This window comes from Ursus arctos, unplaced genomic scaffold (assembly GCF_023065955.2).
Source record: "Ursus arctos isolate Adak ecotype North America unplaced genomic scaffold, UrsArc2.0 scaffold_18, whole genome shotgun sequence".
In the NCBI taxonomy this organism is placed as follows: domain Eukaryota; kingdom Metazoa; phylum Chordata; class Mammalia; order Carnivora; family Ursidae; genus Ursus; species Ursus arctos.
Window position 1 is genome coordinate 37521214 of NW_026622852.1, and position 14007 is coordinate 37535220.

At 40.2% G+C, this 14007-nt stretch overlaps 1 protein-coding gene across 3 annotated transcripts in view; it reads right to left on the bottom strand.

Annotated features, from left to right (window-relative positions):
* Positions 1–14007, bottom strand: part of ELP1 (elongator acetyltransferase complex subunit 1) — a 56802-nt gene that overhangs the window by 41943 nt on the left and 852 nt on the right. For 2 of the 3 annotated variants that reach the window (XM_026506050.4, XM_026506051.4), the window contains exons 2-10: positions 11080–11242; positions 10040–10192; positions 9722–9803; positions 8898–8978; positions 5521–5606; positions 4105–4201; positions 3701–3791; positions 2328–2451; positions 1312–1405 (exon numbers count right to left, since the gene is read on the bottom strand). In XM_026506050.4, the coding sequence (XP_026361835.2) occupies positions 1312–1405; positions 2328–2451; positions 3701–3791; positions 4105–4201; positions 5521–5606; positions 8898–8978; positions 9722–9803; positions 10040–10192; positions 11080–11229 (958 nt within the window). In that variant the 5' untranslated portion in view covers positions 11230–11242. The remainder of the gene's footprint in view (positions 1–1311; positions 1406–2327; positions 2452–3700; positions 3792–4104; positions 4202–5520; positions 5607–8897; positions 8979–9721; positions 9804–10039; positions 10193–11079; positions 11243–14007) is intronic. The other variant, XM_044386754.3, reaches the window with a different exon arrangement.

A 14007-nucleotide genomic window follows, 5' to 3' on the forward strand; every position in this document is an offset into this window, starting at 1 on the left:
TAGGGGAAGAAAGGGATAAAGAAAGGGGGGGTAATCAGAAGGGGGAATGAAACATGAGAGACTATGGACTATGAGAAACAAACTGAGGACTTCAGAGGGGAGGGGGGTGGGGGAATGGGATAGACCGGTGATGGGTAGTAAGGAGGGCACGTATTGCATGGTGCACTGGGTGTTATACACAACTAATGAATCATCGAGCCTTACATCGGAAACCGGGGATGTACTGTATGGTGACTAACATAATATAATAAAAAATCATTTAGAAAAAAAAAAAAAAAAAAATCAGTGCATTGCTGTTGATATGAAAAATGACAGAACTTTAAGTGCCTAACAGCAGGAGATTTAATAAGCTGTGGCACAAATGTGTATTACACAGCAATTTAAAATGATGCCCACGGGTACCTGAAATGGAAACATGTCTGTGACATAAATCTACATGTATCATATACTTAACAAAACTGAGATCATAACTATACTGTTTTATACACATAAAATCTGGAAGACAAGAAAATTTTAACAGTGCTCATTACTGAACAATAGAATTATGGAAAAACTTTTGTTTCTTCTCTAATTTTTAATATCTTCACATACTACACATACACTGAAAGACACATATTTACAATCTGATCTACAATAAAAAGGTATAGAGTGGAGTCTTACTTGTAGCTACTGCCATTTCTCTTTCACTGCTACAGTTTTCCCCTGGCTAGCACTTTAACTTCCTGCAGTTAAACTTCCTCCATCCACGCAGAGAAAGCTCTGATGACTTGTGATGGTTAACTTCATATGTCAACTTGGCTAGGCTATGACATCCAGCCGTTTAAACAAACACTAGTCTAGATGTTGCTGGAAGGTTATTTTGTAGATGTCATTACCCTTCACAATCAATTGACTTTAAATATAAAAGATTATCCTCCATTACATGGGTGGGTCTCATGCGAGGAGTTTACAGCCTTAAGAGCAAAAACTGAGGTTTCCCAGAGAAGGAATTCCTCAAGACTGTAACACAGAACCTGCCTGAGTTTCCAGACTGCAGGCCTGCCTTTAGAGATTTAAGACTTAAGACTGAAACATCAACTCTTAACTTCCAACCTGCCAGCCTGCCCTGATTCTATTTGTCTAAAGAACCCTGATACATGACTAAACTCCACAAATAATCAAAACCAAACCAGTCCCTCATCCCCACCAATCCCCTCAGTTATCCCTGATTCTACTACAGGACAAAGTAGAAGGGAGAAAGGCAACTCCACAGCCTACTACTTTCAACTACATTTTATGTGGCATAAGGTTGAGATACCAGCGCTGTCTTACCATAGGTTTTTAGAGTGCAATTTTCTTCCCTCTGAAGATCTTCCAGCCAAACTGCAAGCACAGTGGAATCTGCATTCCAGAGCAGGCCATTTACCTAGTAGGGAAAAAAGATGGGTCACCGGCTTTTCACTATGTATGTACTTCAAAATCTTTTCAAGAGCTGAATTCCCTGCCCTCACAAACCAAATAATCCCACTACTTGAGCTGATCCCCAGGCTACAGACTATGAACCCACAGAATCATTAAACAAATCTAGATAATATGTCTTTATATGTAGGGAACATTAAAAAAATGCCTTATGCTTAAAAATTTAAGATACTTAACCAAATGCAAGTTGATACTTTTAGACAATCAGGGAAATCTGAACGTGGACTAGGTATTAGATGATACTCAGGAATTATTACTTTATCATCATATAAAAAAAATGTTATCTTACCTGTTAGAAATGAGTATTAAAAATTAAAACCCCAGGAAATAAAAACGTATGTGTGTGTGTTTAGGCTAGAAAATGGTGCTTGGATGAAACTCTACAAAATGTTGGCATCTGTTGAAAGTGAATAAGAAGGACATGGAATTCATGAAACTCTTCTCTCAACTTTTATCTTCAATTTTTAATTTACATGTAACAAAATTTTAAATTATGTTTATGTCTACGTAATTAAAGCTTACCATTTGGTGTTTCTGCTCCAGTAAAAATCCTAATGGTACACAAGAGGCTTAAGGTTTAAATGTTATTAATAAAAAGTATCTACCATTGGAAGCATTATGCTTTTGGCCAAACAATACAAACGAGGACTTCTATCTGTGTTTTACCTAGTGTAAGAAAGAATGCCATTTCTTCTTTGCAAAATATCCTTTTAAAAAAAGCCTCTTTCAAAAACAATGCAGTTAGAAGAAGCCACTATTTTTATTATTGTCTACCCTAGAGCTTCTCTTTATATACCCGTATAAGACATAAGCCTCTATAACTGTGAGAAGTCCTCTCAATTTGATGGGGAAACAACTCAGGCACTTACCTTAACCTCATCTTTGAGAAACGGAAGTGTAAAATGTCCATGAAGAAGGCCATTTTTCTCAAAAAACACAATATCCTGCTGATTGGGTTTCTCTTGTGTAGATGCAATCAAACTACCTGAGGGCCTTAAAGCAAACCCTGAGCGTTAGAACATCCAGAAGTGCAGCCAGCTGGCTAAGAACAAGACGCAAGTCAGAGAAACAATTTTTCCAACAAAAAATCTCCACCCAAGGGAGGTTTAAATCCCACATGTCTCTTGGCAAGCTCTCCAGTCTAGTGTGGGACTACACCTGCCCAGAGAAGGGCCTCTTCCTAATTTGCAAACACTCCATTTGCCCACAAAGACTTACAAATTTAGACTGCACCAGTGCGACTTTTAAATAAAACAATAATTTTTTAAAAACTATTCCAAATATAATATCCTATAAAAAAGTAATGTATTTCTCCTTTAAGTATATGCCTTCAGCAACTATTCCATGCTCAGATAAGTATTTCTTAAGACTTCTCAATCTAGGGGCACCTGGATGGCTCAGTCAGTTAAGCGTCTGCCCAGGGTCCTGGGATCAAGCCCTGCATCAGGCTCTCTGCTCAGCAGGGAGTCTGCCTCTCCCTCTACCCTTCCGCCCTGCTTGTGATCTCTCTCTCCCTAATAAATAAATTAAAAAAAAAAAAAAAATCTTAAAAAAAAAAAAAGACTTCTCCATCTAATTAAAACATGCCAAGCACCTCATCTTGTTCATATTTGTCTCTATGGTTTTAATTTAAATACCTTTCTCTCTTTGCTCTGTCATTCAATTGTCACTCAAATACTGGTGGGAAACATGATGTCTAAAATCCAGAGACCCAGGGGTTTGGCATATAACAGATGCTACTGAGAAGGAGATGTTTCTTCTATCTTTACTCAGGGAAGCTGCAGACACTGGACAGGAGGTAAATCAAGCCTGAATCCAGCCTGCATGTTCCTCAGCAAGCAGAAACTTCCAGTCTAAGAGCTTGTAGCTTGTGCAGAGAAGAGAGCCCTTTTCCTAGTTTTCACCAAAGCTCACTGCCCCACAGAGCTTTGTAGACTATGACTTCCCTTCTGGGCACCATTTTCTGTTACACCCAACGGCTTCATACAGACCCACCCTATAAGCCGTAAAATGTGTGGGCCTTGGTATGACGACATCTGTGAAGAAGCTCAGAATCCACTATTCAAATTGAATTCAGACTTCAGGAAAAGTAGAAAGAGAAACATACAGGCTTATAGCCAAATGAGAAGTTAGTATCGTTTTGTGTTATATAAACACCTGTATTTAACAGGTACCACCACCCCTACCCGAGTTCCTAGATATTCCCTGAGGAAGAAGTTACAAGGTTTCTTCTCCCACTCACTTCCAAGCCAGAGCTGGTCCCAGTCCTGCCACAGGCTCACTGGTTGACTGCAAAGCAAACTCTCGGTTCCATACTCTGACCTTCCGAGCTCCTGCATAGCAGGCAGAGTTAAAATAAACAGACAGACATCTTAAAATGTTGTCAAGTCAGAACGATTCAAACATCTCATTAATAAAAACTGCCATGGTTTTACAAAGCCAAGCAGATTATCTTATTAAGAATTTGTACCCAACAGGTAGGAAGCTGGACCAGATGGCCTCAAAGAATTCTTCCAGTTCTTAGCTCTAAATTCATTTAACATCTAAAACAGAACCTTGTATGAATAATTTTAAAAAGCAAAAGGAAGAAAACCTTCTTGAACTTCATAAAATAAATTTTTCTTTAACTGCAATTTATTTCCATACCTGTCTCTGGGCAAACAACACTCACAGCAAAAAATTGGCCATCACCACGCCATGTCACTTGTGGTCTATGGTCATCCCAGGGCAAAGCCGACTCGTACTAAAGAGAAGAAACACAAATGTTACTGGAGTACTTAAATGGCCCCAAATCAAACAAGCCCCAGGCTATTAAAGTTAAATCTTTTACAGGAGGTTTAAGCTATCTAGAAAACCAACTATACAGAATCCTCAGGAACCCTTCTAAGAGGCAAGACTCTTAGACCCTGAAACCATCCAAAAAAGAGAACAAAACAAAATCTGTCTTGGAGCATTAAAAAAAATGGTCTCCAAGCACAGCAACAGAGGAAAGGAGGTGCAGATCTGGATATTAAATAAAATGGCTCAGGAATCTGCCGGGTAACTAGGATAAGGATATAAATGTTTAGTTTATCTAAATGTCAGAGGGTAGAGTTCTGGTTCTTTGATTACTATGTAAGCTTCAGAACAGTACACAGATGAGTTAAGAAGATGAGAGGAAGGTAGGCAGGGAAAACCAGAGGCGGTAAAGCCAGTAGTAACGATGAAAATACAGAGGAGCTCTATGGTCTGCAGTATGGGAAGAAGAAAGGTCTCCAGCACCACCTGCATCTCAATCCTGAAGGCCTTGAAGACAGAGGCTGACTCTGCGGGGTGGGGAACAAAAGACCACCCGAGCACCCATTCCAGTAATAGGGTGCAGCAGAATGGCCACACTCTGCATGGGAGGGAATACACAGGCAGCCTAACAAGACCTATTCTCAATGACACTGCCCTACAGCAGAGAACACAAACCTCGAGCGAAGGGTTAAGAGATGACAGACGAGTTACATGGAAGGAGAAATCATCAGGGATGGAAAATCTGCTCAGCCCAAATCTGAGGATCATTCTCAATTTCTGTCTCTCACCCCACATTTAATCCATTATCAATAACTCCTATAGTTCTACCTTCAAAAGGTATTCATAAAAAAGGAAAACACAGTTTCGTCCAAAGGGGAAAATCATAAAAAATATCTAATATAGGTATGTAGGAAAGCATGAAAACATGTATATAAATGATCAACAATGAATGAAGGACAGCAGCTCTGGGGAGGAAGGAAGGAAAGAGTACCAGGAAAGGATGCAGAAAATGCTTCGTTTCTATCTGTGATGATGTATTTTTTAAACTGAATATTGGTTATAATTATTCTCTATACTGAAAAGAAATTACAAAGCAACTTGGCAAGGAAAAAGAAGTCTTTCTAGATTGACTCATTCCCTGAGGGCTTGACATGGTTTCAGTTTTACTAAAGCACAACAACTCTGTCCATTATTAGCCTCTAACAGGCCACCTAGAGTTCCCGGTAGATGGCAAAACTTCTATTTGTTCCAGTCAAGGTCCTGTATCCATCAGACCAATCTTACCATCTGCACCTGAAAGGCTGCTTGTCGGCCTTCTGATCCACGGAACTGCGTCTCCTTCCTGCCCCATCCAACAGTGATAAACTTGCCTAGGGAACAAGTGACGGAGAACACGCAAGACAACCAATAAGCTAAATGAAATGAAACAAAAGCAGTTTCATTGCGTTCTTCATTAAGTTAGTCACTGGCAATTACTTGGGTCCTCTGAGACCTCTCAGTAAATTGACCAACACTCAATGTTTGAAAAACCAATATTCCATATTATACACAACAATGATTTTTGAAGAATTTTAAATGGCCTTATTTGGGAACGCACTTTACTGCCATCTTATATATTCTAAATTCCCTTGATGATAGCAATTCCCACTTTGCAAGTAAGAAGAATGAAACATGAAGAATTTATAAGACACCTCCATGGATAAGAACATTAAACTCAAGATGAGAGCTGGGAATAAAATTCTGATTATAAGCATTCAATCAACTAAATGCATCCAACCTCCTCTATCAGTGGCGGAAGCAACTGTAGATTATGGAATTCACTCCTCACACTGACAGAGACTGAGACCCTCCAGTGGCAGAGGCCAAATTAGAACAAAGGGTATCTGCCTTCTAGCCTGAGAGTCTCTCTAAATCATAAATGTTTCTCTTGCATAAAATACGAAACCAGAGATGCTGAAATAATGCAGCCCCTGTCGGGAGGAGGACTAGGCAGCCACCGGCAACAGGTACTACAGCCGTCTCTGAAGGCATCGGCCAGATCCCAAACCCAATACTTCCCTCCTGCCATTGATTCTGATGAAGCGGGGCTCTTCATAATTTCTATATATTATGGGTCAGCATGACCATTTCCTGTCTGCTTCACAGGGGTCCAGGTGAGTACTGTAATACCTCAAAGCACACCTGCAGCTGTCTATGAACAGCAACGCCTACCCCAGCACACACCTTTGTGCTTCTGAAACCTTCCAGAGAGACGTAAAGGACCAAGGAATGAAGCAAGAGAACTTTTCCAATGGGATCAGGGATCAGCAAACCACAGCATGTGTCTGCATGTACAAATAAAGTTTTATTGGGGCAGGTAGGTAGCTCAGTCAGTTAAGCATCTGCCTTCAGCTCAGGTCATGATCTGAGGGTCTTGGGATCGAGCCCCACGTTGGGCTCCCTGCTCAGTGGGGAGCCTGCTTCTCCCTCTCCCTCTGCCACTCCCCATGCTTGTGCGTGCACTCTATCAAATAAATAAACTAAATCTGAAAACAAAACAAAAACAACAAAATTTTATTGGAACACAGACATGCTCATTCCCTATGTATTATCTATAATTGCTTTAACACTGCAACAGCAGAGGTGAGTAACTACAACAGAGGCTAAGTGGCCTGCAAAGCTGAAAATAACTGCTATCAAGCCCCTCACAGAACAAGTTTGTCAACCCCTAGGTTAGAGGAAAAATACCTATTCACAACTCCATGGAGTGATTTTTTTGTACTGACAAACACATGTCTAAGACCTAAGACCCTAACTTGGACCCCTATTCCCTTGACTTATATTCTGTAAGCTTCTTCTGAAAAAGTTACTGGGATTAGCCAGGCCCCGTGGACTTTCCCATCCAAAGGTGTGCTGGTTACTTCTATGACTGTCCTCAAAAATGGATGCCCAGGAATTCCCACCTGAGCCTGCCCAGGAAATCCACCACCTGCTCCTGAGCAAGTTCGCCTCCTCCCAAGATTGGAAAGATTCCCTCCATGCCATTGACTCCCAATCCACAGGTCTGGCCTATCCTGAGCTTCAGCTCCTTATACCTGACTACTCCACGTGGTGATCCCATATGGTCCTTCACAAACCCAGAACAGAACTCACCACCTACCGCTTATAACCCAGCACTTCCCCACCTTCCCTCTCAGTTACTGGCATCTATATTCCCATCACCTGAGCTTCTGACCAGAGTCCCACTGAACTCTTTCTTCCTCACCTTACATACCCAAGCCCATTTATTTCACTTTCTAAACTGCTATTTCTCAAACTGGCTAGAATGGCAGGGGACCATGCAAACTATTCCAAAAACATTTCTCAGATAATTCCAATTCCAAAAAGGTATTACCCTCCTTACTGAGAATCAAATGTTTCCTGAATTCATTCCCTCTTTTAGCCCCACACTGACCTTCCTTATCTGGATTCCTGTAGCCCTCCTATCTGATCACCCTGCCTCCAGTCTCTTCCCTCTCCACTCATCAACCAATCAATCTTGCATCATCAAAACCTTTAACAACTGGTCATTTGTATAGCCAAATTCCCTACCAAACTCAAATCAAAATCTATCCTGTTTATTTCAAGCCACACTCCTGTCCTGTTAGCACCAGTACAGACGTACTCACAGCGGCCTGAACAAGCCATGACTGGTCCATGAAGCATCTGTGCCTCGGAATGGACTAACTCCATTGCTTAGACCACTCCACCACCCTTAACCCTCCCCGACCCAACACCAATTAGCCCGGCCAAGACTCAGCTCACGCCAGCCTCCTCTGAGAAGTCTTCCCTCTCTGTGGCTCCCTTCCTGCCCTCATGCTACCCTAACACCTGCACATCAGGTTATTATGGGACTCCTCAGAGGAAAAGCTGAATTATCCACAGCACCAAACACACTACTGTGTTCACAGTACCTACTCAAAATCATTTCTGAATAAATTATTTTTGAATGAATAAATGAGCAGCAACTTTCTAAATGATTTCTGAGAGTTGGTAGAACAAGAAGGCATGAGGTCAGGAATCAGCAAAAGTTAAAATCCCTTCTGCCCCCATCCCTCTCCTCAATCAGGCCATCTATCTGGTGCCCCCTTGTTGGTCAGAGCTTCGTACACACAATAAACATCTCCCCTCTTCTCCCTTTCAATACTCCCACAGCTTCAAGGCCCAAATCACCTCAATTAGATCTTAGCAAGAGAACAATCCGATGGTTCCCATGAAAACGCAGAGTCAGGTCTAATCAGCAGGAACTAAAAATCAGCCTTCTATCCCACCTCTCTTGTTTTTGCCCCAAAACTGTACCCCAGAAATGCTCTCTTTATTTCAGCTAGCACAGTTCCTTTCATTGAAGTCCCAGCCTAAGCCTGTCCTGAGGTTTGGGCAACAACTATGTAGGTGACATTAAGCAGACTTCTGTCCCCAGGTTACTGGCAAAGTGAGTTCTCAGACTTGGAGAGGCACCAGAGGTATGCCTTTTACTAAAGTCTGGAATGGACTAAAGCAACAGGCTTATCAGACATTTAATGCACGAGGCTTCATGTTTCATAATTCTTTGGGTTTATGATGTGACTATTAGTGTACACGAAAATGATCAAACCTGAGAGGAACTTCAGATCACAAAATGTTTCAAACAAAGCTATACTCACCTTCACCAAAATCATCCTGGTGGATCTGCTGTTCCATGATTGGTTCAAAGTCTTTTGTCATCATAACTAGGGTCTGTTGACCTTGGGTGGGCACAAACAAGAACGATTTTGCTTTCATGTAACAAATTTGCTATTTCGTAAGTATCTACAACACTGGAAGCTACAGAGCTGGAGTGGAGGAGTTTAGAGTCCGAACAGGGAACACATAATTCATTCTAAATATTTTGACTTTCATTTGAAAAAAGAAAGAAAGAAAAAGCTTCGACCAGCTAAGTTACCTGGTGCTTATACTCAATCATTTATGTACGTAAAGCTAACACAAAAATCTACCTAGCCCCCCTCCACTAACTTCAACACTTCACCGAGGTATCTCTTCCACCACATACCTTATCAGGGGTGCCAGCTTACAGAAACTTATCTGGAATGAAGAGACTTACAGGAAAAAAAGTAGTTTTAAAGAGCTCATGAGAGCTCCGAAAAGAGGTAAGAGCACAGTCTTTAGAATATATTTATAGTGACTCTTCTTTCTGAGGAGGTTAAATATTGCTAACATTTTTAACTACAACTGTGGACCCTGTAGATTCTCCAAGTTTTATGACTCCGTTTCCCATTTCTAAAAATCAAAACAGTAATATGAAATAACTTCTTAAAACAATGTATTAAGCGCGGAAACTTAAGTCAAAAAGAGCACATTCCCTTTAGATTATAATGCTGGTATCATTGTTCAAAGATATTTTTTGAATAAACCCCCCAAAATTTAAGTCTTTAAGATATTAGGAGTCATGTTTTATAAAAGCCACAGTGAGAGACAGTGACAAGCTTACCTGTGGCGAGGAGCACCAGCTCTTGGTCAGGACTCCAACTCATGACAGAGATACCACTGGCTACACTCCCAACACATTCCAGCTGCATCAGGAGACAAAGGTGAGTTTTTGAAATACAGCTCAAGTACAGCTGAAATACAGCTAAAGCCATGCCAACAACTTTTTGTAAAGAAACACATAATGCAAAGACTCTAATTTGCAAAATGCTTAAATGTAATATTTAAGCATTAGCTCCTGATTTTTTTAAGCTTCTACACAAAACACATGACTTATTTGAGGATGCTTGAGAGTTCCTCCTCACTGGACTCCTCCACTTACCTGGCATGTGCTGAGATTGCAAAGTATGACGTCTCCGGAGGCTGTGGCCACACACACAGACTCCTGATCCAGCAAGTCCTGAATACCAACAATGCAGCCACTTCCATCCTCTGGAAGAAAGCCTTCAGCCACTAACGAAATTTCATTTTTCACCTTTCACCAAAACAAACACATAAACAAATTAGGCCAATCTATTTTTAAGATCAATTCATTACATTTCCAAAAACAAATTAATGCTTCTTTTCTAATATAAAAGTTTTCAATTTTTCCTAGATTAAAATCCAAACTTTCATTTGAGAAATATCGCAACACTACTGTCTTTAATTAAAAAAAAAAAAAAGTTAATGGGCCCTTTTTGCCAAGCAAGTACTAAACAAAAGCAAGAAGCGTGGTCTCTTTAAAAAAAGCCCAATAAAACATGAAGCTAATAACTATGGTTTTCTAAAATATCTATAGTATGGTAGAAAAAAACTAAGAATGTAATCACCTAAAATACATTAGTAGCAAAATATAATTAAAGCAATACCTCAGAATCAACTCAAAGATTTTTTAAGTATGTGTATACATACATACACGTATACATATATATGCATATATACGTGTATGTATATACGAGCATACACACGTATTTATATATATACACAAACACACTCAGGATCCATCAGTGAAGATTCTGATTTAGTTGGCACAGGATGGAGGCTGAAACACAATTTTAAAAAGCTCTACAGGCAATTTTCGTTTGCATTCCCAGCTGAGATCCACTGTTCTTTACACGAAGGAAAGGGTAAAAAATAGGGCACCCACACGAAATATAAAGTCAGAATTTTGCCAACTTACATTTCAAGCAGAAGCAGAGTTAAGGGTAGGTTACTATTTAAGTAATGCCTAATATGACACCAATATAAAGCAAAGGGAATGTTCATTTAGGAAGATATGTGAAATCAGTAAGATTCAAACTAAAGCCTATCTGGGGGAAGCAGGTTTGTAACAAGATAAGTCGAGGGTCCTGCAAGTGCTAGCATTCTCCATCACTAACTTACTTCTCTTGCAACAGGGTCTATTTCTATCAGTCCATGATCTGAGCCAATGAGCACTGTCCTCTGTTCGGTTCGGAGAGAGAAGCACTGAGGTTTCCCTGGAGCCTGAATATCCCTGAACTCCAGGGTCCGAAATAACTTCAGATTTCTCATGATGAAGCAACACCTGAAAGAAAAGTACAAATATCCCTTGATGAAGAATTGCTCTGAGAGAAAGGAATAGCTTACCAGTGAAAAATGACACTTATAGAAGCAAAATGATTCAGGGGCAGGGATGTGATAGTTAGAATAACCAAGAAAAAAAGAAAAAGACCTAATCTGAACCCACACAGGGATGTGTGGTAGCAACCTCACCAACTCAGAGCGTTTATCTATGGTCTACAAACTGAGGCTCTGAAATCTACTTTAAGTTCCTTCTCTTTGGGAGAGGCAACAGCCTCAACTTCAGAATTTTTTCTTCAAAAAGATTTAACATCAGTTATTCCTCAGGAAAGCTGAAGATCAAAATAAATAGGAAAACATTTTATTTTTGCAAGTAGGAGTATCTTTATAACCTGAAACTTATAAAATCATATTAAAAAAAACATACGCGCACACACACATACACACTGTCAGTTAAAGAAAATCTAGAATAAAATAGCTTTAATATCACCAGATAAATTTATTTGTAAACTGGCTTTATATGTTCATTTAAAAAATAAATACTGAAATTAAAGATAGAAATAAAAGTATTTACTATTCTCAGGGAGAAAATAAAGACACTGTGAAATTATACCATTTACCTCAAAATGATGACCAACATCTGAGGAGCCTGACAACTTGATAAAACTACGTCACATAATTCTGCTTTCCTGGCCTGGTTTTTACCAGTACAATAGAAAAGGTGACATAGGATGATAAATAGGAAACCTACTTTGGTCTGGCCAAATCAGACTTGCTTTAAAGCATAACATTAGCTAAGAAAAAAAAATTAATGTTAATGTGCTGGATATTTATACTCAGATCCCTCTGAAGTTTATAATTAGAAGTCCTTAACTTATGGTAGGGGTGGCAAATATATAGAACACAATGGCCTTATTATCACCTTCATCCAAGGTGAATTCTCTCATCTTCCATTTCATACACATGACAATGTAAAAATAAAATTAGTTAATCCTCATCCTACCACTGCACATAGTGGTAAGTGTAATATAAAAATACAAGATGTAATGTGGGTTAAGAGGAAGGCAAGATCATACATGGTGGGAGTGAGGAAGAAAATCAAGGCCAACAATGGTTTTGTAAGCTTTGGTGACATTCATATTCAAGAACTTCTGGAAATTATTTGAACCTATATTATACCATGCACGTTTTTAATTTAGATCTAATTCTACACAGAAAACTTGGGTTTTTTAAGGAATATAAAAATCACCTATCTTTCATCTTTAAACATACAGACGACCAGTGACACAGATCTGAAAGGATGGGTAGATTTGAGATGAGAGATTGTCTGACTAGAAGGGAGTAAGCAAGTAACAGAGGAGCAAGAAAAGAGAACAGACAGGCAACTGAGGTCCTATGTGTAGAGTCTCCTGTCTTTTATGCTAGTTTATCTAATAATAATCATGCTAGTACTGTTGCCATTATCAGATCATCAAAATGTCTTCGTATCTCTCCCTGTGAACTTAGATTCCATTAACCAACAACCTGTGGAGCCCTGGAGTCCAAGGACCCCAGGATAAGAATTTGGAGGATAAAGACAGAAGGAGCTGAGGACTCTCTTGATACGACAGTCATTGTCATCCCAGCAATTGGCCTCCATTCTTGAAGGGGCCCATGGTCCCAGTCCCTAGCACTTCCAGGACCAACCTCATCAACTCCACCCCAACAGATACTAGCACTACCCAGGCAGTCTCTCTCCAGGCACTGAAATCCAGAGCGTGGGACTCCTCCTCTGAATTCCAGAGTCCTCAACACCAGAAGTGTGAGTCCCAGCTTTAATAGTGCCTCTCCTCCAAGATTAGGTCATGCAAACGCCATCTTCCCTTGTTTTGAACCCAAGCTCTAAACTCAGTATTATAGCTACTTCCATCAGTTTACCTTTTACATTACCTCACTGCTCCCTTTCGTTTTTATTCCTCTAATAGCTACTTACCCAATTCTTCATATCAAATTCTGTTGACATTTTGTGTGGTTTCTACTTTCCTGATTGGACCCTGACTGACCAACACAGCAAACAACTGGTGTTCTCAAGTCACAGAGCTTCCAAAATCACTGACAAAGATGAGCTCATCATTTATCTCCCCCATTCCAACCCTTCCGAGCTCAAAAGGAACTTCTCTTAACTTTTCACACCCACGTCCTTATTCCCTTATCTTCTCAGAAGTGTCCCCACTCCTTTTCAAGGCTAGGGAAGTGGTATCCTTCACACTCCCCCAGGACCTCAACTTATTAGTACCCTTTCTTTTACATCGGCAATCCCCAACTCTCTCACCCTCGATTACTCTTTTCCCAGCCCTTAATTGTGCCATAGATCTCTTCATACTACAGATCAAGTCTGTATCCTCTCTGAAATTTCTGGCAACTCCTCCACCCTTGCTCCTCTTCGCTAATTAGCATGTCCACCACTACAAGTTATCAGGCAGCTCACTGATATGCTGATTAGATCTACATGTCTAGCCCCAACTCTCCCCAAAGTGAACAAATCCACATTTCAACCTCCTGTCGTTACCACAAGGATGTCTCATAAGCACAACACACATAGCCTGGAAAACGAAGTACTGCTATTCTCCTATTCAAATGAGTTTCTATTTGAGGACATGGCATCTCTTCTACTCTCCCTGTCCCCCAAGCTGAAAACGGTCTTTCCCTTCTTTTTGCTCACATTTCATATTAACCTATTCATTTACTGGTTAGTTCCATCGCTGTCAATATATAGTTTCAATCCTTTGC